General features: G+C 33.7%; 6 protein-coding genes and 2 long non-coding RNA genes across 11 annotated transcripts in view; 5 read left to right on the top strand and 3 right to left on the bottom strand.

Annotated features, from left to right (window-relative positions):
* The first annotated feature begins 114 nt into the window (after positions 1–114).
* LOC145723934 (uncharacterized) lies at positions 115–1480 on the top strand. The gene has a single exon (XM_081971955.1). It carries the CDS (start codon positions 201–203, stop codon positions 1374–1376), a length of 1176 nt encoding a protein of 391 aa, XP_081828081.1. The 5' UTR covers positions 115–200; the 3' UTR covers positions 1377–1480.
* Positions 1481–2061: 581 nt separating this feature from the next.
* LOC145723933 (uncharacterized) lies at positions 2062–3504 on the bottom strand. Its single transcript, XM_081971954.1, has 2 exons — positions 2487–3504; positions 2062–2436 (listed from the first exon to the last, which is right to left on the bottom strand). The coding sequence occupies exons 1-2, from the start codon at positions 3399–3401 to the stop codon at positions 2086–2088; spliced, it is 1266 nt and encodes a 421-aa protein (XP_081828080.1). The 5' UTR covers positions 3402–3504; the 3' UTR covers positions 2062–2085.
* A 22-nt stretch (positions 3505–3526) lies between these two features.
* Positions 3527–4946, bottom strand: LOC145723938 (uncharacterized). Its single transcript, XR_014176886.1, has 3 exons — positions 4612–4946; positions 4007–4548; positions 3527–3963 (listed from the first exon to the last, which is right to left on the bottom strand). It is a non-coding gene; the product is annotated as an uncharacterized LOC145723938 (long non-coding RNA).
* Positions 4947–5026: 80 nt separating this feature from the next.
* LOC145723936 (trypsin-like) lies at positions 5027–8329 on the top strand. Its single transcript, XM_081971959.1, has 6 exons — positions 5027–5175; positions 7009–7198; positions 7253–7406; positions 7475–7603; positions 7947–8060; positions 8120–8329. The coding sequence occupies exons 1-6, from the start codon at positions 5115–5117 to the stop codon at positions 8273–8275; spliced, it is 804 nt and encodes a 267-aa protein (XP_081828085.1). The 5' UTR covers positions 5027–5114; the 3' UTR covers positions 8276–8329.
* LOC145723937 (uncharacterized) lies at positions 7269–8041 on the bottom strand. Its single transcript, XR_014176885.1, has 2 exons — positions 7905–8041; positions 7269–7845 (listed from the first exon to the last, which is right to left on the bottom strand). It is a non-coding gene; the product is annotated as an uncharacterized LOC145723937 (long non-coding RNA).
* Positions 8330–8417: 88 nt separating the features above from the next.
* On the top strand, positions 8418–12157 carry LOC145723935 (trypsin-1-like). Of its 2 annotated transcripts, none has more exons than XM_081971957.1 (6): positions 8418–8625; positions 8983–9181; positions 9242–9450; positions 11141–11220; positions 11384–11465; positions 11832–12157. In XM_081971957.1, exons 1-6 carry the CDS (start codon positions 8568–8570, stop codon positions 12017–12019), a joined length of 816 nt encoding a protein of 271 aa, XP_081828083.1. In that variant the 5' UTR covers positions 8418–8567; the 3' UTR covers positions 12020–12157. The 2 variants fall into 2 exon arrangements, with proteins under 2 accessions (XP_081828083.1, XP_081828084.1); XM_081971958.1 differs by having other exon boundaries at positions 8444–8625; positions 8701–9181.
* LOC145740653 (uncharacterized) lies at positions 12040–13721 on the top strand. Its single transcript, XM_081996261.1, has 3 exons — positions 12040–12892; positions 12947–13217; positions 13269–13721. The coding sequence occupies exons 1-3, from the start codon at positions 12189–12191 to the stop codon at positions 13680–13682; spliced, it is 1389 nt and encodes a 462-aa protein (XP_081852387.1). The 5' UTR covers positions 12040–12188; the 3' UTR covers positions 13683–13721.
* A 5663-nt stretch (positions 13722–19384) lies between these two features.
* sbb (scribbler) overlaps positions 19385–26157 on the top strand; it is a 77429-nt gene continuing 70656 nt past the window's right edge. For all 3 annotated transcript variants that reach the window (XM_081974209.1, XM_081974211.1, XM_081974210.1), the window contains exon 1: positions 19385–19666. The gene's annotated coding sequence lies outside the window, so the exon portion shown is untranslated. The remainder of the gene's footprint in view (positions 19667–26157) is intronic.

A 26157-nucleotide genomic window follows, 5' to 3' on the forward strand; every position in this document is an offset into this window, starting at 1 on the left:
GGTCACGTGGAAAAATCGTTTACGAAGGGTAAAAAGTCATGTGATGACATAAAACCAGTTACGTCACTGATGATAAAATGTACGTAAAAGAAGAATTACGTATTGTTTTGCACATTATAACCTCATTTTAGTTTACAGTTTGTTTGTTTTTGTTAATTTTTTTCATAAATTTGCAATCTTAAAACGTTTCATAAACTACCATGAGAAAGTACCAGCGGCTGGTACTGCTTTTTACATCAGTGCTAAGTTTAGGCCTATTTTTAATATACAGACATCAATATAACCGTCTCCATCAAGTTTTGGAAGTGTTCAACTTCTTTGGAACACCCTGCAATGTAAGTGAACTGGAGCGTAGCCCAAATTTAATGCTGGAACACGATTGGGGCCCTCAACCTGTATGGCAAGCTATAAGTACCACATCGAGCGCCTTTACGTTCAGCGCCTTTTTGTTGCCTAACAATTTGATTAAAGGCATATTAGTGCAACATCCTCAAAGCTCTCTCCCAAGGCAGTGTTACTTGTTTTTGGAAAATGGGGGTATTCCAGTTAAAGGCAAATTGGAGGCGTTTAGTATTCAAGATGAAAGTGATTATAAAGTTTATTTGTATAGTTGTACATTTGAATCAGTTAAATCTCTACCTTATGCAGTTGGTTTTAAGGTGCAAGGACAGGCAAAATATATTACTGTATTAGTTCACAACACTGTAAATTCACAACTTATGTTTAACAGTACATTGTGTGTAGGTCCTGAAATGTTGTCTACCAAATCTTTATTAGAATTTATTAGTTTCCATAGTATGTTGGGGGTTGAAAGTTTTATAGTGTACCACCATCAAGATTTACCTCACAGATTTGTCAAACTTCTCAGAAATTTTTCTACCACTCTGAATATTTGGATTACATTTTATCCAGTAAATTCACCTTATTCTCAAAGTTTCAGTAGTGTTGCACTTGAGTATGACTGCAAATTAAGAACCACTGGCCAGACCAAATACTCCCTATTTTTAGGGGTGAACGACTATGTGGTACCTTCTGCAGATCAAGCACTGCCCCACTCAAACACAGCAAAAATCAGGTTACCAGTATACAAATTTTGTTTGAACAATTTAGAGCAAAAGAAACCAATGGTGTTGCAAAACTTTGAACTGATTGATGACTATAAATTCAATTTGGTGTTGGAAGTAAGTAAGCTGCAAAATACAACCTGGGTTGGGTATACAAAGTTGCCAAGTTTGTTTGAAAATAGTTGTGTTCTACATCGGTATGAGAAATGTAGTTTAGTTACCAAAACTAAAGTGGATTACAGTATGAAAAGATTTTCAGGAGACTTGATTAGAAGTACTTTAGTACAGTTATTGATTCATGACACTTTTTAGACTGTTTTTTTTTTATAACCATAATATTTGTTTTAGCTATAAGTTGACAATGGGGCCAAAAAGTGTAAAGTAGTATAGTTTCTGTAAGAAAATCCTTTTTTATACTTGCTTTGTATTTTTGTTTGACTTTCATAACACCTTTATATAAGTACAGATTATTATTAATGGTCAATTTTATTTCTTTCAGTTGGTTTTTTGTTCTTATTCTTCTTTTATTTATGTCTAAAACATTAGTTTTGTACACTTTCAATTAATTGATAACTAATGAGTACATAAATTTTCAGAGCAAAACCAGAAAACAATAAAACATTGTGATATATTTAGGTTCAAACTGCTTCCAAGCAAACATATACTTGCAAGCTGAAATTACTAATACTTTAAAATCTTTTGAAACTGAGATCAAGGCAAAAATGCATATAATGTGGTTATCCATAGTTCATTACTAGTTTAGTAGAAATAGCACATGCAGTAAGTATTTGTTAAAGATAACGCAATTTATTCCTACAGGTTCTGAAACAAAACTTAAAAGCTTAAAAACTTAAGAGCTTATGATAGATCCACGACTTGTTTGCAAAAATAATGATTACAATTTAATGAGTACTTAATTACTAATTATTTAAAGTATGAAATTTAACGTATGCCTTTGACGTTGTAAAAATTCCTGGTGCAAAACTAAACATTTTTCTGTTTGGGTAACATAAGTTTATTATTAAGGATACAAAAACCTCAACTCATTACTACTAACATTTTCTCTACTAGGGTGATGAAATCCATCACATTGAGCCATGTACTGTTGAACTACTATAATGTAAGAGGTAACGCTTCCAATGATAACACCAAGAATACTAAAATCCACTTGGAAAACACCGTGGGCACTAACAAATGGTTTCCGAAAACCGCTCTGAACCGCTAAACACTTCAGTTCTTTCCATATCAATAGTTGTGGTCCCATTTGTACTGGACGATTCAATCCATTGAGTAGATTAAAAGAGATTTTGTGTGTTTTCGCAGTTTCTGCGGAAAGTAAGGCTCCACACCAAGCCAAAGTTAGAACTTCCATCTAAAACAGTAATATTCTATAAGAATGCAATTGTCATATTAGTCACTTACAGCAGTAAAGAAAATTCCTATAGAGCAAACGATATACAATCGTAGTCTGTCATCAAAAATGTCTATATCTGCATATGTAATAGATGTTATAATGCAAATAACATAATAGCAGACTATTGTTATGGAAGTCACTATGAAGCACAAAAGAGGTAATCCAAACATGGTATTAACGTTATCAATTTGGTCACATAGAAGTGACCTAGTCTTCTTCAATTGCTGAAGTAAAAAGTACTTTGAAGTTAGATTTAGACAACGTCGAATTTCTTGCAAGTTTGGTTCGGAAGGTTCAAATTTTAACAACAGACTATGCAGTCGTTTTAGTCGTTGATAGAGATGGTAACACAGTGTGTTCATTGTGGTCACAATGAGCGAGGTTTGGAATGTTTGAAAGACGCGCAAAAAGTAAACACTAAATAATGTTGGTTTTTGAAACATCTCTTTCCAGAACCAGAGGCTATAGAACTCGTACACTGTGGGAAGGAGCAGGAAAATCATAAGATTAAAATAGAATTGACAACTGAATTCCTTAATATTGAAATCAATTACCGCATCTATTTGGTCTAATACAGTAAACATGTTGGTAATTCCTTTTGGATGAACGAATCCAAAAGAAATGACGATTGTTAAAGAGAATATGGCCAACACTCCTTGCAGGATAAGACCCATTATTTCTGCCGGCAAAAGTATAGATTGCGGTGTTGTCATTAAGGCTTCACTCAACTTGTATGACTGACTCAATATAGCTGCACCATCCAATATTAACCAAATAACCGCACAAGTAAACACAAATATCCGATTAAAAAAAATCAAAACTTTTCTCTGATTTTTAACACTCGGTTGAGGAAAACTACAAAAAACATACGTGAACACCAACAAAGGGCCTAAAAACACGAAATTACTTTTTTGAGCGCTCATCGCAACTTTGCGCAAATAGACTGATGAAAATTCGTGGTATAACTAATAAAACGTGACGATTTATCTTAAACAAATATTATAACGACAAATCAGCGGTGTTAACTGAAGCAATATTACTAGAACAAATATACACAGTTTCGGCAAATGCAGAAAGTAACAACAGGTGCCAGGGATAAAAAAAAATGGAAAAACACACCATGCCATCATATCATATGGATTGAGCGAGAGCAATATATACAGAAAATCAAAATTAATTAAGATGACGTCACAGAAATAGGCATTGTTGCCAAAGTGCATGTGGGAAATGACAGAAAATACAATAAAGGGTCTAGTAGGCGAAAATTAGGTCGCAATGTTGTCATTGTCATTGTCAAACGCTTATCTGAATTCATCGACTGGATTACTTATATAATTTTGTTGTTGGACCATTCCTATTTATTTCCATAAATGGGTGTTTTTTTTTAAAAAACAGGAAATAATTGTTGTTTAGCATTCGAATTGCTGTAGCGCTGCAACGACTCTCTAATGCCTTAAAATTGTCATCTGTTAAACTCTTTCAGAACTAGAAGCTAAAGGGATTCTAGTTTGAACCAAGATAGCAGCACAATTTCTATTGTGTCATGTTTGATTGACATTGATATAATTAGAAAAAGATGGTAGAAACGCGAAAGTCTCCAATCACTATGCAATACATGAGCGATATATTGATATGTATGGTTTTGGTTGCTTTTAATCAAAATGTCAAAAAATATCTAGGTTAGTGCTCCATTTTAATGATCATCAGATTGATAGCAATGGTTGTTGCTGAGCAATAGATATGTTCGTTTATTGTTTAGTTTCATTTTGATTTGAGGTAATGTTAAAGGTTCTTGCATTTGACAGATCAAAAATTACTCAATTAGGGAGTTGTCGCAACGACCGTTTTTTAGATTGTCAAAGCTGTCAAACGTCAAGAGAATGAAATGTGCGGTTGCAGTTAGCTTTCAATGTGCCAAACGGCCATTTTGAAATTGCCACAGAAGCTTCTAAACATTACTTAAACCATTGAAGGCCGTTGTAAAACTAGCAGAAGACTCTAACAATCAAGTTTAAGTCCCAAAAGCTTCCGGGAGCCATTTTGAAATTGCCAGAATCCTCTAACTAAACACTACTTAATGCTTAAACCGTTAAAAACTGTTGTAAAACTGCCAGAATTCTCTAACAATCAAACTTAAGTGACTAAACAGTAATTTTTTCGCGTTTCGTCTCATCATCTGACAGTTTGTCACATGATCATTCTGTATGAAATGGCAATAATATCACGTGGGCTAGGTGGCCATTATGTCTGTTCATGACCACTTTGTTATGCAAGGACCACTTCACCGTCAATATCTCGAAAACCAGTAGAACATCAAACAGACAAATAACAATAATTAAAACGTGTATTTTTAAAGAGCTCTGTCTGCACAACAACTTCACATAATCGTATATCGAGCATAAAGCGTCATAAAATGCCTACCGATATTATCAAAAGGACCTGCAGATCCGGATAAGTGGCTTCCTCGTAAAGGTATTTTTTTTTATAAACACATAATCTGAAATACCTACTTTTAAATCTTATTATCTTTTCAGGTTTATAAAAGGGAATTAATTTTTGTATTTTAGATTAAACGGTGTTTGGTCGACGGTTGTCTACGTTTTGTATTTAAAATAATATTTGCGGCGGCGAGTTGCATGATAGTTGAGTGTAAAATGTTTGGTTCTGCGATTTTTGTTTTGTGCATTTTTAGTATTGGTAAGTTACATTTTTTGCCATATTTTGATTATGTTGAAGTGTTCCAAATACACGTCAAGTGTGTGCTACTGTAGTAGTACAGAGAAAGGTTAAAAATTGTGGAAGTTTTTATCAATAATTACTAATAGAAGGACATTCAACTGTGTTTTCAAATATTGCAAAAGTGTTTCCTGTTTATCAAACTACCACTTAAAAACTAAACTGTCAACAATTATTAAGTAGGTGGTTTTTAAAGTGTTAAATGCATTTTAAAGTAAATTTCATAAAAGATACCGTCTACTCAAACTAAAAGCGTCAAAAGTAAACAAATAGGCAGTATTAGATTGTGACGATTTCAAAGTAGACAATTGCTCAAAGGTTTAATGTATTACAAATAGCATTCTTATCGTTCTTGGCTAATAATGAATACATAAATATGATCATTATTCACTTGCATTTAAATTGAAACACTATAGAACTAAATTTTGGTGTCTTTTTCGATAAAATGTTTAAGTATTACGTAATGTTGTGAGTGTACTGGTTTTATATCGGTCATGGCACTGTTCGTTTTGAGGTGAAAATTACATCATCTGACAGTTCTGTTGGCATAACAAACTGTCAAATTGTGTTACATAAAACCCCCTCTTTTAGAGGTTTTTTTCTGGGTTGGAATGCAATTTTACTTTCTTCACGAGTTTAAAGTCAATTGAGCTGATGAAAAAAACACCGTAATGTCTGAAACAATCGTCATTTTTAAGTTCATTCAGGAGTACACGTGACAGCTCTTTAAAAAAAGAAATAAGGAAACACGTGACTCGGTAAAAAAATAGATCCAGTGCAACATTGTGTCTAACAAAATAGCTATTTATGTACCAAGGGCGTTAGAGAGAACATAATGTCCTTATAAACATTATACTCTCCCTAACTTATTATTTACTGTTTCTGGCATTGATTGTTTAGTGTTTATTGTACCTGAATTATGTGACTTTGATAGTCCTGTCAGTCAGTGAAAATGGCAAAAGCTGAACAAAATTTTACTAAATCTAAAAGAAAACACAAAAGCTAATGAAAGTTTATTACCTAAAAGTCAAGAGCATCCTAATACAGGGAATAGGAAGTTTTTATAGCATGGAACACTAAACCTGCTACTGCTAATATAAAAAAAAATTCAGGGTGTTATAAGCGGGCGTTATAATAACGCCCGCCTATAATTGTTATAAGCTTTGTTCGGGTTATTAATTCTGAAATGTATCATTTGCACGATAATTTGTACATAAAGTAAATTAGTACACAGCAATACTTATCTCATCCATGCAGATGGCCCAAATCAGTTCGAAAACAGTTCCTGAACGGTTCAGAATTATGAACCAGAAAAAAGCTATTGACACTATAACTTATTGACACTAACACCCTTTCCAAAGTATTATGTATTAATAATGGATAGGTGAAACATAAGTGACTTAATTTTTATAAAACATTTTTTGGTAATTATTTAGATTGTCGTTTCTAAAAAGAATTAAGCTCTAAAATGGGAACGGAGAACGAAAACTACAAGTTCTAATTCTTCTTTACCTTAAGCTTATGATAATTGACACCTGCATATTAAACAACAACATTGAATAATAAAATATTAACAACTCTTTCTAAGTGAAGAGAGTGAATTATAAGTTTGTCTGGAACAGCAAATGTTTGGTTGCAGAACCAATTGGTGCCCAAATAATAACTTTGTATATGCACAAAACTGACATTTATTGGGTTTCTTGATTGAAAATAACATTTTTTTTTAAAATTAGAACACTTTTATGTGAAAATAAAAAAATGTTTTGTCTAATCAAAGAAATTTTGATTTTTTAGGGAATGCATTACCAACTGCCATCCAAAGCGCCCCTTTATCGTCAATTATCCGAATTGTAGGTGGGGAAAATGCCGACATTGCCGATTACCCTTATCAAGTATCGATTATGATCGAAAATTACCACGCATGTGGAGGCTCAATTTTAAGTAACTCGTTTATTTTAACCGCTGCTCATTGTTTTGCGGACGAGTGAGTTTTACTTAATTTCCCCCGATTAAGTTACTAATTATTGAATACTTTCAGATCCAGAGTATCTTACATAACAATTCGTGTCGGATCTTCATTAAGAACTAGTGGCGGTCAAGTTGTTTCGGTCAAAACAATCTATTCTCACTCGCAATTCAACTTGGATACTTTCGATAATGATATCGCTCTGATAGAGCTGGCTTCCCCTTTGGTAATGGAGCATTTTGTTTAGTAATTAACTAAAATAAATAATTATCTAATTTTATTAATAATTTATAGGTTTACGCAACTGGTATTCAACCAATCTCCCTACCAAATGCTTCAACCGCAGTATCCAATGGTCAAACTTCAGTATCGACCGGTTGGGGATTGACCAGTAACGATGGTGATCTGGCAACTGTATTACAAGTAAGAATTTCGTACAAGCAATATACTGAGATAGTAAATTGAAAAAAAGGACAAACATTCTACTGTGCTGAAATTTACACAAATATTTCACATGTTAGCATTACTGTTATTACAATATTCTATTTGCTTTGTTACTAAACCTAGAGATGGCGCTAACTCCAGTACTCTCTCCGTTTAAATTAACGGACAGTTGTGTTTCAAATTTTATTTTGTTGTTTTTTCTGACCGTATAACTGCCATAACTAGAATTAAAGAGATTACTATAGTATCTTGCCAAGTTGTTTACGATAAAACAATAAACCTTTAAATTGGTATTATTAATAATACTTTTAATATCATTCAGGTTGTTTCTCTTCCATTGATTACGACTGCAACATGTCAATCTACTTACTACGGGTCTTCCGTCACTTCAAACATGATTTGTGCTGGTGGTGAAGCTGGAAAAGATTCTTGTACTGTACGTTTTGTTTTAATATTAATAATATAAATATTAAAAAAAAAAACGTCAAATTTTAGGGAGATTCGGGTGGTCCTTTAGTCACCAACGGCGTTCAAATTGGTATCGTTTCCTGGGGTGACATTTGCGGACAAGCCTCCACACCTGGAGTTTACACTAAAGTAACGGAATATTTGAGTTATATTAACGGTATCATTGGAACGAGGAGAACCTAATATAATTTTTTTTGTGTAAGACCAAACAATGTTTTAATTAAAAATTACATGATATGCAGTCGTTTAATTGCCACTAATTCGTTATGGGACTGTTCAAAGTACGATATAGTGTGTTTAATAAACCGTGATGGTTCGTGGTACTAATAGTACACTTTTTAAACTGGCTTTTCCTTTGATTAATCGCTGCTCTGGTTGCCATTTATCCTCGCAGATGATATTACATTCAAATAGTCAAAATAGATGAATCAAAGTCTATACAGATTAGTATTTCAGTTTGTTTTGTATTAGCGATATGACTGATTGGTATACATGTTCAAAATTGGGTTTCTTAACATTGTTTACTATTGGTGGTAAGTAAACTCGATTTAATAATAAGAATACTAATATAATTAGAAAAGCTATACTAAGAAACATTTTCATTTTAGGTATGAACATTTTAAAAATACACTTCCATGAAGAGTACCCATGACATGAAGAGAACACTTTTGGATATCAAAATGCTCTAGACAGTCTAGACAAAGATGAATATAAACTTTGAATCTTTAAATCAGAATATCTGAGAAAAAAATCACGTGACCAAATGTTGAATAGCGTCACATCCGTTTTAGCACATTGAATCATGTCACTTAAAGTTATACTTTGTCTTTGTTTACAGCAATTTGTAATAGTCAACTATGTATAATTTTAAAATTTTTACCTGAATATAGCTTCAGCAGTAAAAACGGACCTTGGAATTACTTCCGGATTAACACATTCTAGTATAGTAGGAGGAAGACACGTTAATCGCAAGTATTTCACTCAAGAGGGCGCTTATCAGCTAGCCATGATGGATGAAGAGATCTACTTTTGTGGAGCCTCAATATTAACCACTAAATTTGTAATAACGGCTGCACATTGCACTTTTGGGTATATCCTAACTTAATTACACTCTAAACTCTAACAGCGCTAAAAAAATTGTTTGTATAGAATGAACGCATCTCAATTGAGCTTTCGAGCAGGAACAACAGATAGATCTAATGGTGGATTGATATTTAACGCAGTTACAATACACCAACATCCTGGTTATGTAGAAGACGAACTGGATTACGATGTTGCAATTGTTGAAGTTGATCCAATAATTCACTTGGGCAAGAAAGTGAGAAACGTTGATATTGCAGTGAGTGAGCCTAATGCCGGTAAGACTACTTCCATGAGTTAGAAGTGTAAATCTAGAACTTACTATATCAACACACTACAGGGTGGTCCAGTTTTAAATGTCAATAATTCGCCATTGCATGGCCCATTAAAAAATAAGTTGACATGCATTATGTCATTTTCCTGAAACATGCTTCCTAAGAAAAATACTGTCCTTCAAATTTCAATTAAAAAAATCGGTTTTTTGTCATAACTGTCAGACCGATGTAGCAATTTTGATCAAATTTGGAATAAGCACTTATGAAATTAATACTTATTATGAATGACGTTTGCCAAAATTCTCCAGTAGCGTAGATACAGGAAGATGGTTTTAATGTTTCTGCCTGATTCTCTACGTCACTGGATATTTTTCAAAAATTTCAGTTTTTTTTACTTTACTTGTCCAATTTGCCAAAATAAGTACCTCTTATAAAATTCTGATTTGAAGCTTCGTTTACGAGATAATTGAGTTATGACGTTCAAAGACCCTAAATCAACCCAACTTAACTTAAAAATTGTCTTGAAAACAGTGAAAATTTACTTAAAAAGCTTAAAAAATGTGTTTGTAGCCAGTTTTCATAGTTTCCAGACAAATTGAAAGACTTTAGTTTTGAAAATTGACTTAGAAACCAGTAAGTTTACTTTGAAACGGTGAAAATTGACTAGAGAGGCTTAAAAATTGTCTTTTGACCAGTTTTCACAAATTGAAAGATTTTAGCCTTGGCAATTGACTTGGAAACTGTGAAAATTGTCTTGAAAGGCTTAAAAACTGTCTTTGTAGTCAGTCGTTATAGTTTTCAGATAAGTTGAAGCACTTTAGTCGTGAAAATTAGGTTGTAGCCATAAAAAACTACTTTATCTACAATTTTTTACTACTAATTAACACATTTCAACCTTGAAAATTGACTTGGACACCAAAAAGTAACTCTAAACCAATGAAAAGTGACATCAAAAGCTTAAAATTTCCATTGAAGTAAGTTTTCATAGATTGAAAATACCTTTCAATATTTTAGTCTGGAAAATAGTCTTAAATACAGGATATTGACATTAGATTGATAAAAATTGACTTGAAGACTAACTTTTCAGGTTTGTTTCCTTTGCTTTTGATTTTCTTAGAACTCTGGACTATTTTTAGGGCTTTAAAACTGCTTTCAGCTAGGAAAATCGAGTTTTAGGGTTATCTTCACCAAGTTTTTGACATAGGAGCCTTAAAAAACTATTTTTACATTTTCCATAGGTTTAAACATGCCATTTCACGCTTTGTCAGTATTAAATTTACTTCTAGACGTTTCACTTTGCTTTAAGACTGAAAAATCGAATTTTAAACAATTTTTTCTAGTAAAAGTTAAGTTTCAGACTCTTCATTGATGAAAGTAAACAATTTTGGCATTAAATGCTACGATATTAGTTTTAAACACTAATTTTTAGAATTAAATTAGTCCAAAAATTCGGACTGTTACCAGTGTTTAATTGAATAAAAAAAAATCCTGATTTTTGACTATTTTCAGTGTCAAAAATTAACTCGTAAACCTCACAGATGACCAGATTTGAATCGTTTTGAACCATTGACATAATGCATGTCAACTTATTTTTTGATTGGCTATCCATTGGTGAATTATTGACATTTAAAACTGGACCACCCTGTATATTAACATTAAAACCACATAAGTTTTAAAAGTGACACTTTTTCAGGCTCTGTAGTAACTGCAAGTGGTTGGGGAACAATGACAGAAACTAATGACAGTACACCACGCATCTTAAGGTCTGTTCAGGCAAGTAGTTGATTTTTTTAAGTAAAAACCAGCTAACCACATAATTTACTTATGACAGTTAAAAATAACGAAAAAAAACAATAACAAAAACAAACAATAAAAATTTACAGTTAATTTTTAACTATGCACTCACTTTAAATTATCAAATAATTTGTTATTTCAGATTTTAATTGTAAATAGAACGTTATGTCAAAGATTGTACCGTAAACGGGGTTTAGAGATTACAGATCGCATGATATGCGCAGGTAAGTTAATTAAAGAATGTTTAAATATATGTAATCTCACTTTGCTAAAACAATGTACGAGTATTTAAAAAGTGAAAACTTTCACCCAAACCTAAACACAAATACACTATTATACTCTGCAAAACAAGTTCAGTCTATTACTTATTTTTGACAGATTATACTTTGTTTTAATACCCGTTATTCAGTTTTTAAATAAATTTGTATTTGCTTCTAATACAAATTTGCAAATACCTGCTAGATAATTCGTTTCATTGGAATTAATACAAGTCTCAAACTTTTGTCAAGAATAAATGTTTGACAATTGTATTATTGGCAAATTTGGCTTTATATATGCATTGTAGACTTAACAGAATTGATTTGTTCTAGGTTTTCTATCAAAAACTGGCAAAGATACTTGTTATGGTGACTCTGGAGGTCCTTTAACATATGCTGGGAAGTTGGCAGGAGTCATTTCCTGGGGCTATGGATGTGGTCGTAGTGGATATCCGGGAATTTATACCAATTTGAATCACCAAGATATAAGGCGGTTTATCAAAGATATTGCTAACGTGTGATTTAAATTCAAATTTGCCTATTAATGTTTAGGTCATAGTAAAGTTACCCAAGTTTAGACACACCCTACTTTAAAAACTATGCCTAATTAATGTACAGTTCACAGAATCAGTAACCAACTCATGTCAAACACAGGTGAATTCATATACTGTCATTTCAATAAAAAACATCATGTTTGCATCCGCTGGCAAAACTCTCCAAATTCACACCCTAGAACGAGGAAGCCTAAAAACCATCTCCAAGTACATCCCCAGGTCCGGAGAAGCGATCATTCAAACATCCTGGTGTCACGATAACAGCTATATCGCCATTTTGCAAGAACAGGGGTGTCCTCAAATTCTCGCCCTTAGGGATCCGGACCGTTTATCCCTGGTGCACACCATTTCATCTGTGGTCGATGTGACTGCGTTGTGTTTTAAAATCAACACTAAACGAGTGATAGCTTTGGGGACAGAGCACGGAGATGTGATACTCTATGATACCAAAAACCGTTGCGTTTCCAAGCAGGTGGGGCAGCTTTCTGGTGCGATATCAGCTATGGAATTTTGTTCGTTCAGTGATCTGGCAGTGGTGTGTAATAATCTTTTGGTAGTGTACAACATAGATGAGTCGGATAAAGTTGTACTGGAAAATCCGGGAGTTTGTACAGTGTTAAAGTGTCTTAGTAAAATTAAAGGTTTAGTGGGGATTGGGTGCGATAATGGAATGGTCATCGTGTGGGATATAGTGGGAAGATGCAAAGTCGAAACGTATCAATTGCATTCGGGGGCGGTGACTGGAATTGCCGCCTCCAATAAAGATAAGTTGATAATTACGGCAGGAGCTGATCGGAAGATTTGCGTGGTAGATCGGCTGAATAAGGAGTGTATTTTTAAGTATGGCCCCAATTAAATCTTAAACTCAATAACTAATTAAAAATAAGATTACAGAAAAAACATTCACCAACCTGTCACAGCCTTAGACATAAGCAGTAATGAACAGTATATGGTGGCGGGACTTAACGATGGCTCTGTCAATGTGTATCAAGTTCCTGATCATTTGAAACCTCAAGTCAGTTCCAGACTGCACTTAGATCCTGTGAACAGACTTTCTTTTGAAAACGGTCTCTCATTGGAAATGTTTGAAAGTGACAGCTTCCTCGAAGAGGATCATGAATATCATGGTCCTCTTAAACCACTTGCCACGTCACGTCCCTCTTCAGTAAGTATCTCTACTAGCTTTACTTGATTTTTAATATCTAACTAAACTTAGGTTAACAAATCTTCCGCTGAACTAGACATGAATGAAATTACAGCACTTGATCCTGACCCAACAGACCATCTCTTAGAATACCATCATCAAGAATTTGCTGGAAATCTGGGACCATCATCTGACGAAACTGACGTGGACGTGTCGGAGGAAAAAGTCAAGCTAGATTTAATTAAAATGGTCAATAACCATTTTGGACGTTTGGAGGAGCAATTAGCCGACCATTGTGGTCGGCTACAAAATTTAGTGAGTAGCGAACTGGACTCACTTTACGCTGTGGCAGCGCGTTGGGAGTGTTTCAAAACGATGGAGCTGGACGATATTGTTCGATACATTTGTACCATCGTTCACGGACCCAAAAGCGAAGCCAAAGTACTGTCCCAAAAGTCTGATCATGCGGATCTGCCCCCACATTAGATTTTGTCTTAACATTTTGAATATAACATTTTTGTTGAATGTTGTATTTTGTATGTAAGTGTTGGTTTTTGTTTTTTTTTTTAATGATTAATATGAATATTTGGCTTCCTTGATAAAATTAGGAAAAAAAATATTTTTTTACAGCAAAATCATAGAAACAATAACAACCGTTTTTTTTTAAAAAACGCGAAATTGATAACAAATCTCTTTTGACATACGGGGTGGTCAAGTAAAAGTGTCGATCCACTCTAAATCTCAAAAACTATTAAAGTTATTAAGTAATAAGTTAATTCTAAATGATATGAACTGTATATTTTTCCAATTTTTGAAAGGTTTAAGTGCTAATTTCACTTAATTTAAGGTCTTTTAGTATAAATGCTCTTTTTTGTGTATTTGAGCCCTTCTGGATCTATTAAACGTCTAGAATAAACATTAAAAAATAAAAGGAGCGACCTTGCAGCAGACTACTTAGTTCGGCTAGTCGACACTACGTGGCGACACTAGCTTATAATTGTATTATTTTTGATATCCTTCTACTAGATGGCGCCATATGCTTATAGTCCTAAAGGGTACCTACAAGTTTTTCTTCTTCTATTCTAATTCGTTGTCAATGTTGCCAGGTCTACCGTTTTTGTAGTTCTTCTAACGTTCTCCTGTTTTTTGTATATGATCTACCGTTTTTAATTACGTTATTGCTATTATGTTGGTTGTGAAACTCTTCATATACTCTTTCAGTTTATTGATATTGAATAGGAATTAGGAAATTTAATAAGGATTCTAAAAATGCGCTTAAAACAGTCATTTTCTTACTCCAAATTATTCTCTAAAACCACGTGATGTCTGTCACAATTGGCAGAATTCTCAACATTTTACTAGACTTTGCAAGAATTATATTTTAACACAGTTTTCGAAACAAGACGAAATTGTCACTTCATAGTCTTCTGAAATCACGTAACAACTGTCAATAACGTCAAAACTGACAAACCATTAGAGTATGGTCAGGGTTTAGGAACGTTTTCTTGCAGTATTTAATATAAAACGTGTTTCTGAGATTTATGACAGTTATTTTGACAATTGTCACTTCATAGTCTAGCTAAATAGTCTTCTGAAATCACGTGACAACTGTCACTAACGTCAAACCATGCTCAAAAGTTGCAAAAATCAGGATTTAGAAACATGGTCTTGCAGTCGTTGATGTAAAACGTGTTTCTGAGAATTATGACAGTTATTTTGACAAATCACATGACCGTCTAGCTAAATAGTGTTCTACAATCACGTGACAACTGTCACTAACGTCAAACCATGATCTAAAGTTGCAAAAATCAGGGTTTAGAAACGTTGTCTTGCAGTCGTTGATGTAAAATGTGTTTCTGAGAATTATGACAGTTATTTTGACAATTATCACATGTCTGGCTAAATAGTGTTCTACAATCACGTGACAACTGTCACTAACGTCAAAACTGTCAAACCATGATCTAAAGTTGCAAAAATCAGGGTTTAGAAACGTTTTCTTGCAGAATTCGATATAAAGAGTGTTTTTGAGATTTATGATTTTTGACAATGGTCACGTGACTGTCTAGCTAAATTATCCTTTAAAACCACGTGATATCTGTCACTAATGTAAACATTTTTAAAATACCGTTTTTATAGCAAGAACAACTATTAAACGACAGCCTGTATAATAAATGTAAAATGAATGAATTTGTTTTGATCTACCGTTATCTACCGTTTTTTGACTGATTATTCTACCGCCATTAAATATTTTCACTTGGCAACACTGTTCGTTATTCGTTCTAATTCGTTATTAAAATGCAAACTAAACTATTATTATTTTTACTGGCCAACAACTTGTTTTACTATTGTAGATTAGGGCTTTCCAAGGAAAGGAAAGCCGCAATAACGAAAAAACACAATTATAGATAAGATAAAGAAAGTTATAAAAATATACTCCAAATTTTAAAAAGTTTCAAATTTTTTGAGATTAATTGGGACAAAATTTGAAAAGTTGTAGTTATAATTATTAAGTATTATTTTTACAAACAACAATTTTCTACTAATTATTGTAGTAACTGTAAGTAGTAAGTGTAGTAATGAACTTTTAAGTCTTCATAGGATTATGTTGTAATAAGTAAAAAAAAAATTATCTATTTGAATGTTGGAAGTAAAAAATCTATTTGTAAAATAACAAATTGAAATAGTGAAGAAACCAAGAATACAAAAATTGAGCTTTTTGTTTTCAACGACAAAGTTCTCCTTTTCTATCTTCGACCAGTTTCAGTGACTTTTTGATGTCATCTGTCAAATAAGTGAGTTACTCAAGGTCAAAGTGTTAAAAAATCACTATAGAAAACCCCCCCTAGCAGCCAAACACCATAACCGATCTACTATAATGAGGATATTTCTTTTCTTAATCTGGACTACCTTTTTGCTTCAGTGACTTTTTCGTGTGTCGAAAATTGTTTCCTTGTCTCCACTGAGAGTTTATCCACACCCTAAATTCAAAGCTACCTACTGCAACAATTACAAATTAAAGTCACAAAGTTGGAGTTTAAGTTAGAATAATCAATGTGACATAATCTGACAGATGGTCGTAGGAAAACTAATTGATCGATTAATTTATAAAGCTATCATGTGACTTTAACTGTCAAATCATTTCGATGTGTGTTGATTTTATACGTAAGTTGTTTAGCAATGACTAGAAACACTTGAGATTTGAAAATAAATCTATCTACGTCTGGCTTTAGTTACGCAGAACTGGAGAAAACAAAAAAGAAGAAATATCTTCTCAACACTTTCCCGTATAGTGCCTGTAGCAATAGCCATGGTATTAATAAAAGATTGTTTATTTCACGAATAATTGACTGAAAAATCGCATAACGCCACTAATGACAGGCTACATAAAAAAAGAAAGTTAATGAATACAAATCGATTTGAACCAAAACGGTCGCAGGTACCCCAGACAGAACGCAAACAAAAGAACTTCGGATGTAGCAAGGGCGTCCAATTAAAGCGGCATAATTTAGCGGACGAGTTTTGTCCAGCTGGACGGACGCTGACATCAGTGACAGCGAGACGAGCGGATCTTCGGGGCTCTAAAATTTTTAAGTATAACGTTACGCTTTCCTCCTTGTATGGTAAGGCATCCGAATGGGCGTTACGCGTTCGCACAAAAGAGCCCCAGCAAATAACCGATCCGTTGTATTACGACCGGGGAATACGGCAAAATACGGCCGTGGAAGAGATGAAAAGACCTTTTTAAAGTCGACGAGATGAAAGCGAATCCGTCGGAACATCGGCCGGCTCGGCGATTGTTCCACGGAAACATGGCCGATGCAGTCGACCGGCAACGTTGCCACACGCTCCGCTTACCCTCGTTGCCAGTGCACCGCGACAAGATCAGAATAATAATTAGTTTAACTCGGTGTTGCCAATGTTTCAAATTTTTCTCTCATTTTTTTAGTGTCCCTTTAGCAACAGTTTTTATTACATTATTATTTTGAAACATGCTATTAAATTAACTTGATTGGTTGGCAACACTGGTCAGCAAGTCAAGTACCTGTGGTACTTAAAAATTATAAAAAAAATGAACGAACCAGTCTTCCATTACCTCGCAGCATCTAATCTGCTGGCTGTTATTGTAGAAGCCATTCAGATCCCGTTTCGAGGTATTTACTATTGTTTTTAGCGTTATCTCGTGATCATCACGTACACGAAAAAAAAAACACAGATGTACCCAGATACCGGAGAAAAACAAAATAACTCGCACGTGTACGTCAAGTTAAAACACGAAACAACGTGGGCGCACCTCGATTTCAAAGGTCGTTCATTTTGTAGAAGAGTCGGACCACTCTTGATGGCTTTACAACATGTTGTAATTACACCGGTAATAACTTTTTAGTCGGCCTGGCCTTTTGCTGCCTTTTATTCCTTGAACACGTTTTCCTTCTAAACCGCAAAATGTTTAATTTTCTCCAGTTTATTAAAACGTTTGATGATTAGGAATCTTATATAAATTGAGGTAATTACGTTTATGTTGTTACGCTGGGTCGTTAAGTTCGACATAAATGTGACGTCATACATCAATCAAATTCAATTTTAGGTCAGTGTGATATATGACATTTGGCAACATTGTATGAAATCTAAGTGACAGTGACATTTGGCCTAATTTTTTAAAAAGGTATGGCTTCAACTAAAAAAAATTCTAAACTGTTACTTGCATCTACAAAATAACACTCTCCTATATCTACTGACTTGTTAAAAAAAAAAAGATAAACAACTGTCAACTATGTTTACACAACATCACATTAATTTCAGTAAACAGCTAAATAAACATGGATAATAATACTAAAATTTTATCAAAGAGTGCTCTCCACAAATTCTCCAGTACCAATCATTAAAACTGGAGTGGCTACTTAATTGGTTGTGATAGGCCAAAGTTCAGCTGACAAGGACAGAAATTGGTATTAATTTATGACCGTCGTTTAGTCTGTACCTTGATTTAGAATCTTAAAAAAAAAACAATCAAATCAGTCATTTAGAAGAATTTGCACAGTAGATTTAGAATTTTTAAGAAACAGTGTTATATTTTAAAAAAATTCAGTACTTACCATAACTTAAGACAAGCTTAATTCAAAATGGTGACGGTAAAAACCAGCAAAGTAATTATCAATAAGATGGAGTTTTAAAAACTTTTTCTCTTAAACATGATTACAATAAAAAATAAATTCAATTGTCAACTGTTATCTGTCATCTGTCTTGTTTAATGACGTAACTGACGTTTGTCATTTTTTGCCACACAATGTTGCCATAACCAATTCAAAACGTTCTAATTCGTAAATTAAACAAAAACAAGATGGTATGGGCCGTTGGGATATTTTTAATCAATTAAGTTTATGATAAATCAGAATTGGAACCTTTCCTGTCCAACTGAAAAATGTTTGTGCTATTAAGCCTTAACCAAATGTTTTATAATGTAACTTTTTATCATATTTTTTTGTACTTGTGTTTTAATTTTTTCTAAAGCGGCCGCAATTCCAGTCCTGTTGGAAATTTGTCAAGAAAAAGCAACAAATCATAAGCAGTTGTTTTTTGACCAATCACTGTCTTGCAAGTTGCACATGTGTACTTAGCCTTAGGTCTTCTGATTTAACGTCACTTTTGACAGTCTAAAAATCACATGACACCATGATTATAAAATCACACGCAGGTCACATGATCTTTGAAACTTGAAGCCGAAACCGAAAAAAAACAGCTCAAGTAGTTCAAGAATAATTATTGCTACTATGGAAAAAGAATGAGTAATATTTAAGTGTACTTCAAAGCCTAAAAACACCAGGTAAGTAATACATTAAAAGGTCTACTAAGACATAACTATAACTTTAATTAGAGCTTTAGTGACATAGATGAAATAGGATATTTCAACCAATACCTATTTTGAAACCCAGAAATGGAATTACCTATAAATATCCCCCATTTATTGGCATTTATAAGGAAACAGGAAAAAAACAGCTCTCAGGGGCTGCCTGACTGCGAAGCCGATTTAAGCGCGGCGGCCATATTTCGGCCGACGTCGAGTTCATTCGGTAAGCGGCACCGTTGCCAAACCTATCCAAACTTCTGTGAAGTTTATTCTGAGTTACCGTTTACGTTGCCGCGAAAAATGCGGCAAGAGTTGAACTGTTGGGTGCGATGTGGCAACGTGGCGCACGGCAGAGTTCGTTGTTTGGAAAACTGTGCCTTGTGGCTGGTTCTCGTGAATAGAATGTCCGAGGAAAGAAGAGTGTCGTGCCCGTAACTAGATTTAATTTATCGTTTTATTTTTCGCTGGTGTTTCAGTGTATAGTGTAGCCCAAAACGAGGGGTGATCGTAATGTGTGCTCTGTGATCTTAGTGTTTAGTGATTCAGTGTTGGTGGTTTCCTTCCTTCCTTTAGGCACGGATTAACTTTATCGCGTTCACCCTCAGGATTATCAAGCTCCTAGCCGGTAAGATATTTCATTTAACCCGCCATTAACCTATGAAAATAAGCATTAAAATGATTTTGAACTGCGGTAAAGTCACGTTTACGTTTGTGTAATCCAGTCTTGTTGTGCATACCTCGTCACCTCTTTGTCTCGCGCGTTTCCACTGCACGTAACCGGTCTTTTTCTGGCCGATGTGCCCCAGCGTATCGCTATCTCTGTCGACGATCCCAGAGTCCGGATATGTCCGTCTCGTTTTAACGTGGAAAAATGCCCACGTTTTCATTTCGAGGAAGCCATCTTGTGTACGCGGCTTTGACAGATTGCATTCGGGGTCCTTTTTTTTTGTTGCCTATCGCGTTTTGCGGCGTTTTGCATCTCGGATTTGCCATTCGATATGCTAATATCCCGTTTTTCTTTTTTTGTGGCCTGGTCTAATGAATTATTTGCCGTTTCCGTTAAATTTTGCTTGGCTATGAATTTTGTTTTTTATGTCTTAAGTAGGGTCACAGGGTGGGCCCTAAAGTACCTTCAGAAAGTAGAGGTACTCGATTTAAGGCCCATAAAACCATTAAAACGAACCCTTTACCCAAACTTGTTTGTCCCAGGTATTTTTAAGTCTAAGTGGTCTAGGAGTTGCCACATTTACAGAGTTAATGCTTGCAATGATTTTCAATGATTATGTGGAGGATTGTGGGTATTATTCCAGGTTCCAGGAACATTGCTTAAACATTCCTGGAAATATCAAAGCTTTGTGTTGAGTACTTAAACCTAAGTCATAGACTATTTAAAATATTTGGAAAATTGTGTTAATATCGAGGTTAACTTCTGTTAACTACACACATTTGCAGGTTAGAATTGAGACTGGAATTCAGCTTGAAGACCTCCTGGAAGACTTACTTTGTTTTATAAAATTATGTTTTAGAGAAGCTTTATAATGGATTTCTGGTCTCAAATGATTTACAAGTACAGCATCCTTTTAATAAAACTAGTGCATGTTTATTGTATTGTATATAAACAAAAACCAAATTAAAAACTGCAGATGGTCCACATATTTATCTTCCAGATAACTGAAACATTATAAGGAAGGAAATTTTGTCCAGGGTATAGTGTAAAATAATCCTTAAATTAAGTACTGGAATGTATTTCAAAAGGAATTGTTTGTTTCAAAAGCATTTTGGACTCAAAAATAAAATAACTGATGAGAAAGGTTAAGATATCTTCTTAAGAACATACCTAATAAAAAAAGTAAGCAAGCACCTAAACACAAGTTTAATTGTTTAAAAAATTGCAAAAAGTTATCAAACAATACTTAAGGCAAAAGTCTTACTTAGTTGTTATTTGCCTGTATAGGCCATGTTCCACTTTGATTTACGTGATCATGATATTTTATTTACTGTGTAAATCCACCTTTAATTTCCATACATGAGACAAGTAAATTTTTGCTGTTTTCAAGGGAAAATGTATGTTAATAATTGCAGTGTAATTGTATAGATAAGGACATTTTGAATGGTAATTTCCTTAGTAATTAACTCTAATTAGACATGCACTATCCTGCACTGTCTAGAAGTAAATAAAGTACTTCCTAAACTAGTTGTCAGTGAGATGTAATTAAGTTGATTGAGATGTTTGAGATAAATGACTTCAGAGTGTTCTTAATACACTTATCCTGTATTAAGCATAATAATATGGGAAAATGTATGTGTAGGATTTTGTGACTACCTTTATGATCAAAGTGATGATCATCATCCTCAAAAATGTAGATAATAACAGAATATTCAGAATGACAAGAAATGTCTAGAAAAGTAATAAACTAACTAGAAAACATTTTTCAGTTTAAGTTATAGGCATTGTACTGGGCTACAGACAACCTCCTAGATAACATTACCCACCTCGACATAGCATGCAATGCATGTTTGTAAGTTTTCTTACTGTATTTTTCAAGTTTTTTCTTATCCTTTCATGTCAATTCTGTATTTAAATGATCTACACGCAACACGCCAAACCATTCACGCTCAACGGAGTTGAAAGCATGTTTATTGTCTAAAATTGCTAATGCCTTCGGTTTATGAAAATTTCTGGGTATGTTGAAATTCTTTTCATAGTCCTGGCCCAACCCAGCCATAAATCTGATAACTTTCATCGAAACGGAACGGAAACTTTGTTTAATTACCACACGTTAAGCCTATGAAACCTCTCAAGCAGCCAAGCTCAAGATAAATACCGTCTTTCTTATCTTTCCAGTTAATCCACCACTTAATCTCATTATCTAAACAATCGCTTGTAAATTTACTACGTTCTAATGGCGATGGCAGTATTTATGCTAAGATAAACACCAACAATAGATTTAATTTGATGTGCTTTTTTTTCTTCTGTGTTGCTGAGAGAGAACTTTCTATACGCGATTGTTTTCCAGTTAATGTAGATGGGCTTAATAATGCAGTAATCCACGGTCAACAATTTCAACCCTTTTGGGACCACAAAATGATGTGCTAGTAGGGTAGTGACGTCACCCTATACAACACCAAACAAAGGACTGACTCAAAACAGCTCAACTAAAAAGTTTTTTTTTGCATTACTTTGAAGAAGAAATCTCTTGGTATTTCTGGTCTCATGTTGACGGCCTTTCAGCCACTAAAGTGGGATGGGTTATTAGTTACGTTTTGTTTATCGCCATTCGGAGATGTCTGGCTGGCTCAGACAGATGATTTACGACGGTACGACGGGGACAAATGTCGAGGTTTCGTGTTCGGATTTGTGTTCTTCGATTTTTGCCATTTCTGCCTACCTGGAACATTATAACTCTCATTAGTCGCCTCCGGCTGTGTGCTTCAGGTTGTTTGCTCATGCATTTTGATGTTGATTCTTATCTTCCTTTTGTAATGTGCACAGTTGTAGGATCGTTTGGAGGATCAGTTCAAATACCTAGTGAAAAATACTCACATATTGTCGTAAGTTCATTTATGAGAGATTCAAATTTGTTACGAACATTGGTTTCATCTCCGTGGCAATGGTTTTGTCTCCTTACTAATATCATACAAAAACTTTAGTCATCCACCCTCTATTCTCTATAGAGTGCATGAAAAATAAACATTTGTGTTAATCTGTACTCCTGTAGGTACTTTTTTTACTCAATGTTTAACCCTCCCTTTAACTATTCTGGTAACACATAATCATACATCATGTTAATCTAATTATCAACTTTATGTTAAGTTCAATCTTTACGTGTCTTTAGTTACCTACATCAATTTGAATCACATTGAAGTCGGCATTTTTGTGAAAACCAGCTTATTTTTAGAAATTATAGACTGGATAAATCGAGGTATAAATGTATCAGTTATCACCTATCAGGGATCCACTTTTATTGCCTATTGTTGCTGAGAGATCGGCTGTAAATCTTTGATTGAACCTCGGATTATAGGACTAATTTGCTATAATTACGGATGATGGATTAATAACCTTACCGGAACACCTTTAAAAAAGTATATTTTCTTTCCTAGACAGTGGTGGCAAAACGATTGACAAGATTCAAAAGAGATTATCTAAAATCTAAATTGTCCTGGTTAATTCAGATTATGAGCAATTGTTAATTCGAGTAATCACAAAATTAGACATATAGAAATGTTTCATTAAGTATCACTGACATTAGTGCAAAACACACGCAAAAACAGTTTGCTTAACTCTGTTTGAAAATTATTTAGAATAATTGATGAATGAACCATCAAATTTAAAAATTGAAAGGCAATAAGAGAAAACCACCACATTAGAAAAAAAAAGGAGGATTGGAAACAGGGAAGAAAAGAAGAAGAATTGAAAGGAGAAAATAAAAGGCATCAAAATTAGGCAAAATAGCTTTTGCGCGAAGTATTGATAACCCAAGAAGAACAATTGAAATGAGACAAAATAAGAGGAGAGAAGAAGAATGAGCCATCAAATTTAAAAATATGAGAATTAAAAGAGGATAAAAGAAAGCCACCAGACTAAAAAAAAATAATTGAAAGGAAAAAAGAAAAGAAGAAAATGTGCCAAAATTAGATAAAATAGATTTTGCACAAAATATTGACATTCTGAGAGATTAAAAAGAACAATAATTGAAATGAGAGTAGGGTTGGGCAAATATGGAAATTTTCGTATTTTTTCCAAAACTTTCCTGGCGGATTAGCAATTATTGTTTGTGGTTATATGACGTATTTGACAATATTGACATTTGCTGTGTCAAACTGTCAATGTTACTTTCGCATCACCAGAGATTCTCACATGTTAGATGTCGTCATCAATATGGCCGATTCTAACTTAAACTGAAAATCCATATTTTTAAAGTGCAAACATAAGAGATATACAGTGTTGCGAGTTTTATCTTTTATCATAAATAGAATTATGTTTGCATGATTCTAATTGGTTTCAAGGATATTTTTGAGGGCTGCTGATTTAATTAAAGTAATAAAACAAACAAAATTAGGAGCAAAATTAGTAAAGCAATGTTTTGGTTTGTGTTATTTTTATCTAGATATTTATTATTTGTGATGTAGTTGTGTAGTACTGTTATGAGGTTCTGAAGTGCAAATGAAAACCAACAATTTAATTTTATAAACGGCAACGAAATGTTTTAATTGACGAATTATTTCAGTATGGCCAATACGCATGCTCTTTTGATTCTCAGCTGTTTGAATGAGCTTCTGGTCCGGACCGCGAGATTATGGTTTATTAGAAATTAAAAAAAAATAATAATAAAATTTAAATTATTTTTTCATTATATTTTAAATTTTTATTTTTTTTTTGTTTATTTTTATTTTTTTTTTTATTTTATTTATTTTTTTATTTAATTTTTTTAGTGATTTATTTCCTTCTTGGAAGGTTGCCGCGTGCCCAAACCCAACTCTAGAGAAGAGAAAGGAATAAGCCAATAAATTTCAAAAACAAAAGAAACAAGAATTAAAAGACGATAAGAGAAGGCCACCAGATTAAAAAAATAATTGAAATAAGGAAAAAAGAAAAGTTTAAAGGAGAGAAAAAAAGAGGAAAAAGCTCTAAAACTAGACAAAATAGCTTTTTCGCCAAATACCTGCTGATATTCTTAAAAAGAATGAGTCACAAAATTAAAAAAATTATGTTGGGTTAATTTTTGAATTTATCGAATTTACTAACAATCGATTTTAAAAAATGTATTGTGTTTAGAATTCAGATTCCCGATGAACTAATTTTGTATGTCTACAACTTCTTAACCACTTCCCGCATTATTTCAAAAATATTAAAAATATAACGTTTTGATGGATTGTGAAGTGTCTCGTCCCACGTCGTCCACTATTTCACAGTACAACGACGCACGTTTCCCAACTATTTGACAAAATAAAATTCCACGTATTCAACAACTCAATTTGCATGTTACAAAGTAAATCTGTTCGCACAAAGTAGCTGGCAATTACAATTTAATAAATACAACCGCCATTTGTCTCATTACAATAATAATGGTGCACGTTCGTTATCCAGCGAGCCTTCCACGTTAACGCTTTCGCAAACAATAATTAAATCTGTAATCGGCGTTTGATTACCCTGCCGTATAAAAGCATTAAATTTATTTAATAAGGATGACAGTTTAATTATGTTAAAACCGTTACCTCCCAATCGTGTGTACAGCAAATACGTTCGTCAGTCAGAAAGAGAGAGCGGGGATTATTAATTCGATCTAAAAATACCAACTGATAAATGTCGGTATTTCGATGCTGATGACGTTGGCTTATTTATTTGTTGGCATTTGCCAATTTAACTCAGACATAGATATGAATAACATTCACTTTGTATTTAATGTTAAGAACTGGAAACTCGTGTTTGTCCGCAGCGTAAATCAAGAAGTCCTGAGAACTGTTTACTTTTTTTCTGCTTTTCAGGCTAAGCAGCTTTGATTAACATCGTTAGTCTCAATTCTAGAAAAACTTGTTTGTAACTGACAGTGATGTGCGATAACCTTAAGATTTTATACTATACCCAGTGCAAGTCGTTGTTACTCTTTTTTTTTATGAAGATATTAACCTAGTTTTAAGATCATTTCATGAGTCAGTTACTATTAATTTTAATTTAGCAATTACCAGTCACATTTTCTCTTGGTGCACATTAAGTTGATTGTAGTCGCCTGTTAACTGATAACATAACTGGCGAGCATAACTAAAAAAAGCTTTAGATTTCAAAAGTGGATATTTTTTACTTTATTAAAAATGCTGAATAAATGCATGAATTCTTCTGATGAGTTGGTCTCTGCAAAAAAGCTTTTCCATTGAATAAGTTGGAATTTTTCTCAATAGGTCTACCAGATTGTGGTGTGGTCCCCAACAAATTATCCATGTTAAAAAAAAGGCTCAAAAAATTAAATCCCAACATGATCATATAAAAAGAGGACATTATCCTTTTGGTTTCATCTCGGGTTTCAAATAGGTAGGTAGTAGGTAGTATCTTGGTATTGAACTCCAAAAACGCTCGGTACATCCCACTGTTCGTCAAAGAAATAATATGGTTCAATAACG

The sequence above is a fragment of the Ips typographus genome, linkage group LG2, assembly GCF_016097725.1.
Source record: "Ips typographus isolate SLU linkage group LG2, UJ_Ityp_2.0, whole genome shotgun sequence".
Classification (NCBI taxonomy): domain Eukaryota; kingdom Metazoa; phylum Arthropoda; class Insecta; order Coleoptera; family Curculionidae; genus Ips; species Ips typographus.

Coding starts and splice junctions, on each gene's coding strand:
- LOC145723933 (XM_081971954.1), bottom strand. CDS start 3,401: ATGAGCGCTCAAAAAAGTAATTTCGTGTTTTTAGGCCCTTTGTTGGTG. Junction 2,437..2,486: donor TAGGAATTTTCTTTACTGCT/GTAAGTGACTAA, acceptor TTACTGTTTTAG/ATGGAAGTTCTAACTTTGGC.
- LOC145723935 (XM_081971957.1), top strand. CDS start 8,568: ATGACTGATTGGTATACATGTTCAAAATTGGGTTTCTTAACATTGTTT. Junction 9,451..11,140: donor AGTGAGTGAGCCTAATGCCG/GTAAGACTACTT, acceptor ACACTTTTTCAG/GCTCTGTAGTAACTGCAAGT. Junction 11,221..11,383: donor GCATCTTAAGGTCTGTTCAG/GCAAGTAGTTGA, acceptor TTGTTATTTCAG/ATTTTAATTGTAAATAGAAC.
- LOC145723934 (XM_081971955.1), top strand. CDS start 201: ATGAGAAAGTACCAGCGGCTGGTACTGCTTTTTACATCAGTGCTAAGT.
- LOC145740653 (XM_081996261.1), top strand. CDS start 12,189: ATGTTTGCATCCGCTGGCAAAACTCTCCAAATTCACACCCTAGAACGA. Junction 12,893..12,946: donor AATAAGGAGTGTATTTTTAA/GTATGGCCCCAA, acceptor ATAAGATTACAG/AAAAAACATTCACCAACCTG. Junction 13,218..13,268: donor CCACGTCACGTCCCTCTTCA/GTAAGTATCTCT, acceptor AACTAAACTTAG/GTTAACAAATCTTCCGCTGA.
- LOC145723936 (XM_081971959.1), top strand. CDS start 5,115: ATGATAGTTGAGTGTAAAATGTTTGGTTCTGCGATTTTTGTTTTGTGC. Junction 7,199..7,252: donor GCTCATTGTTTTGCGGACGA/GTGAGTTTTACT, acceptor GAATACTTTCAG/ATCCAGAGTATCTTACATAA. Junction 8,061..8,119: donor CTGGAAAAGATTCTTGTACT/GTACGTTTTGTT, acceptor GTCAAATTTTAG/GGAGATTCGGGTGGTCCTTT.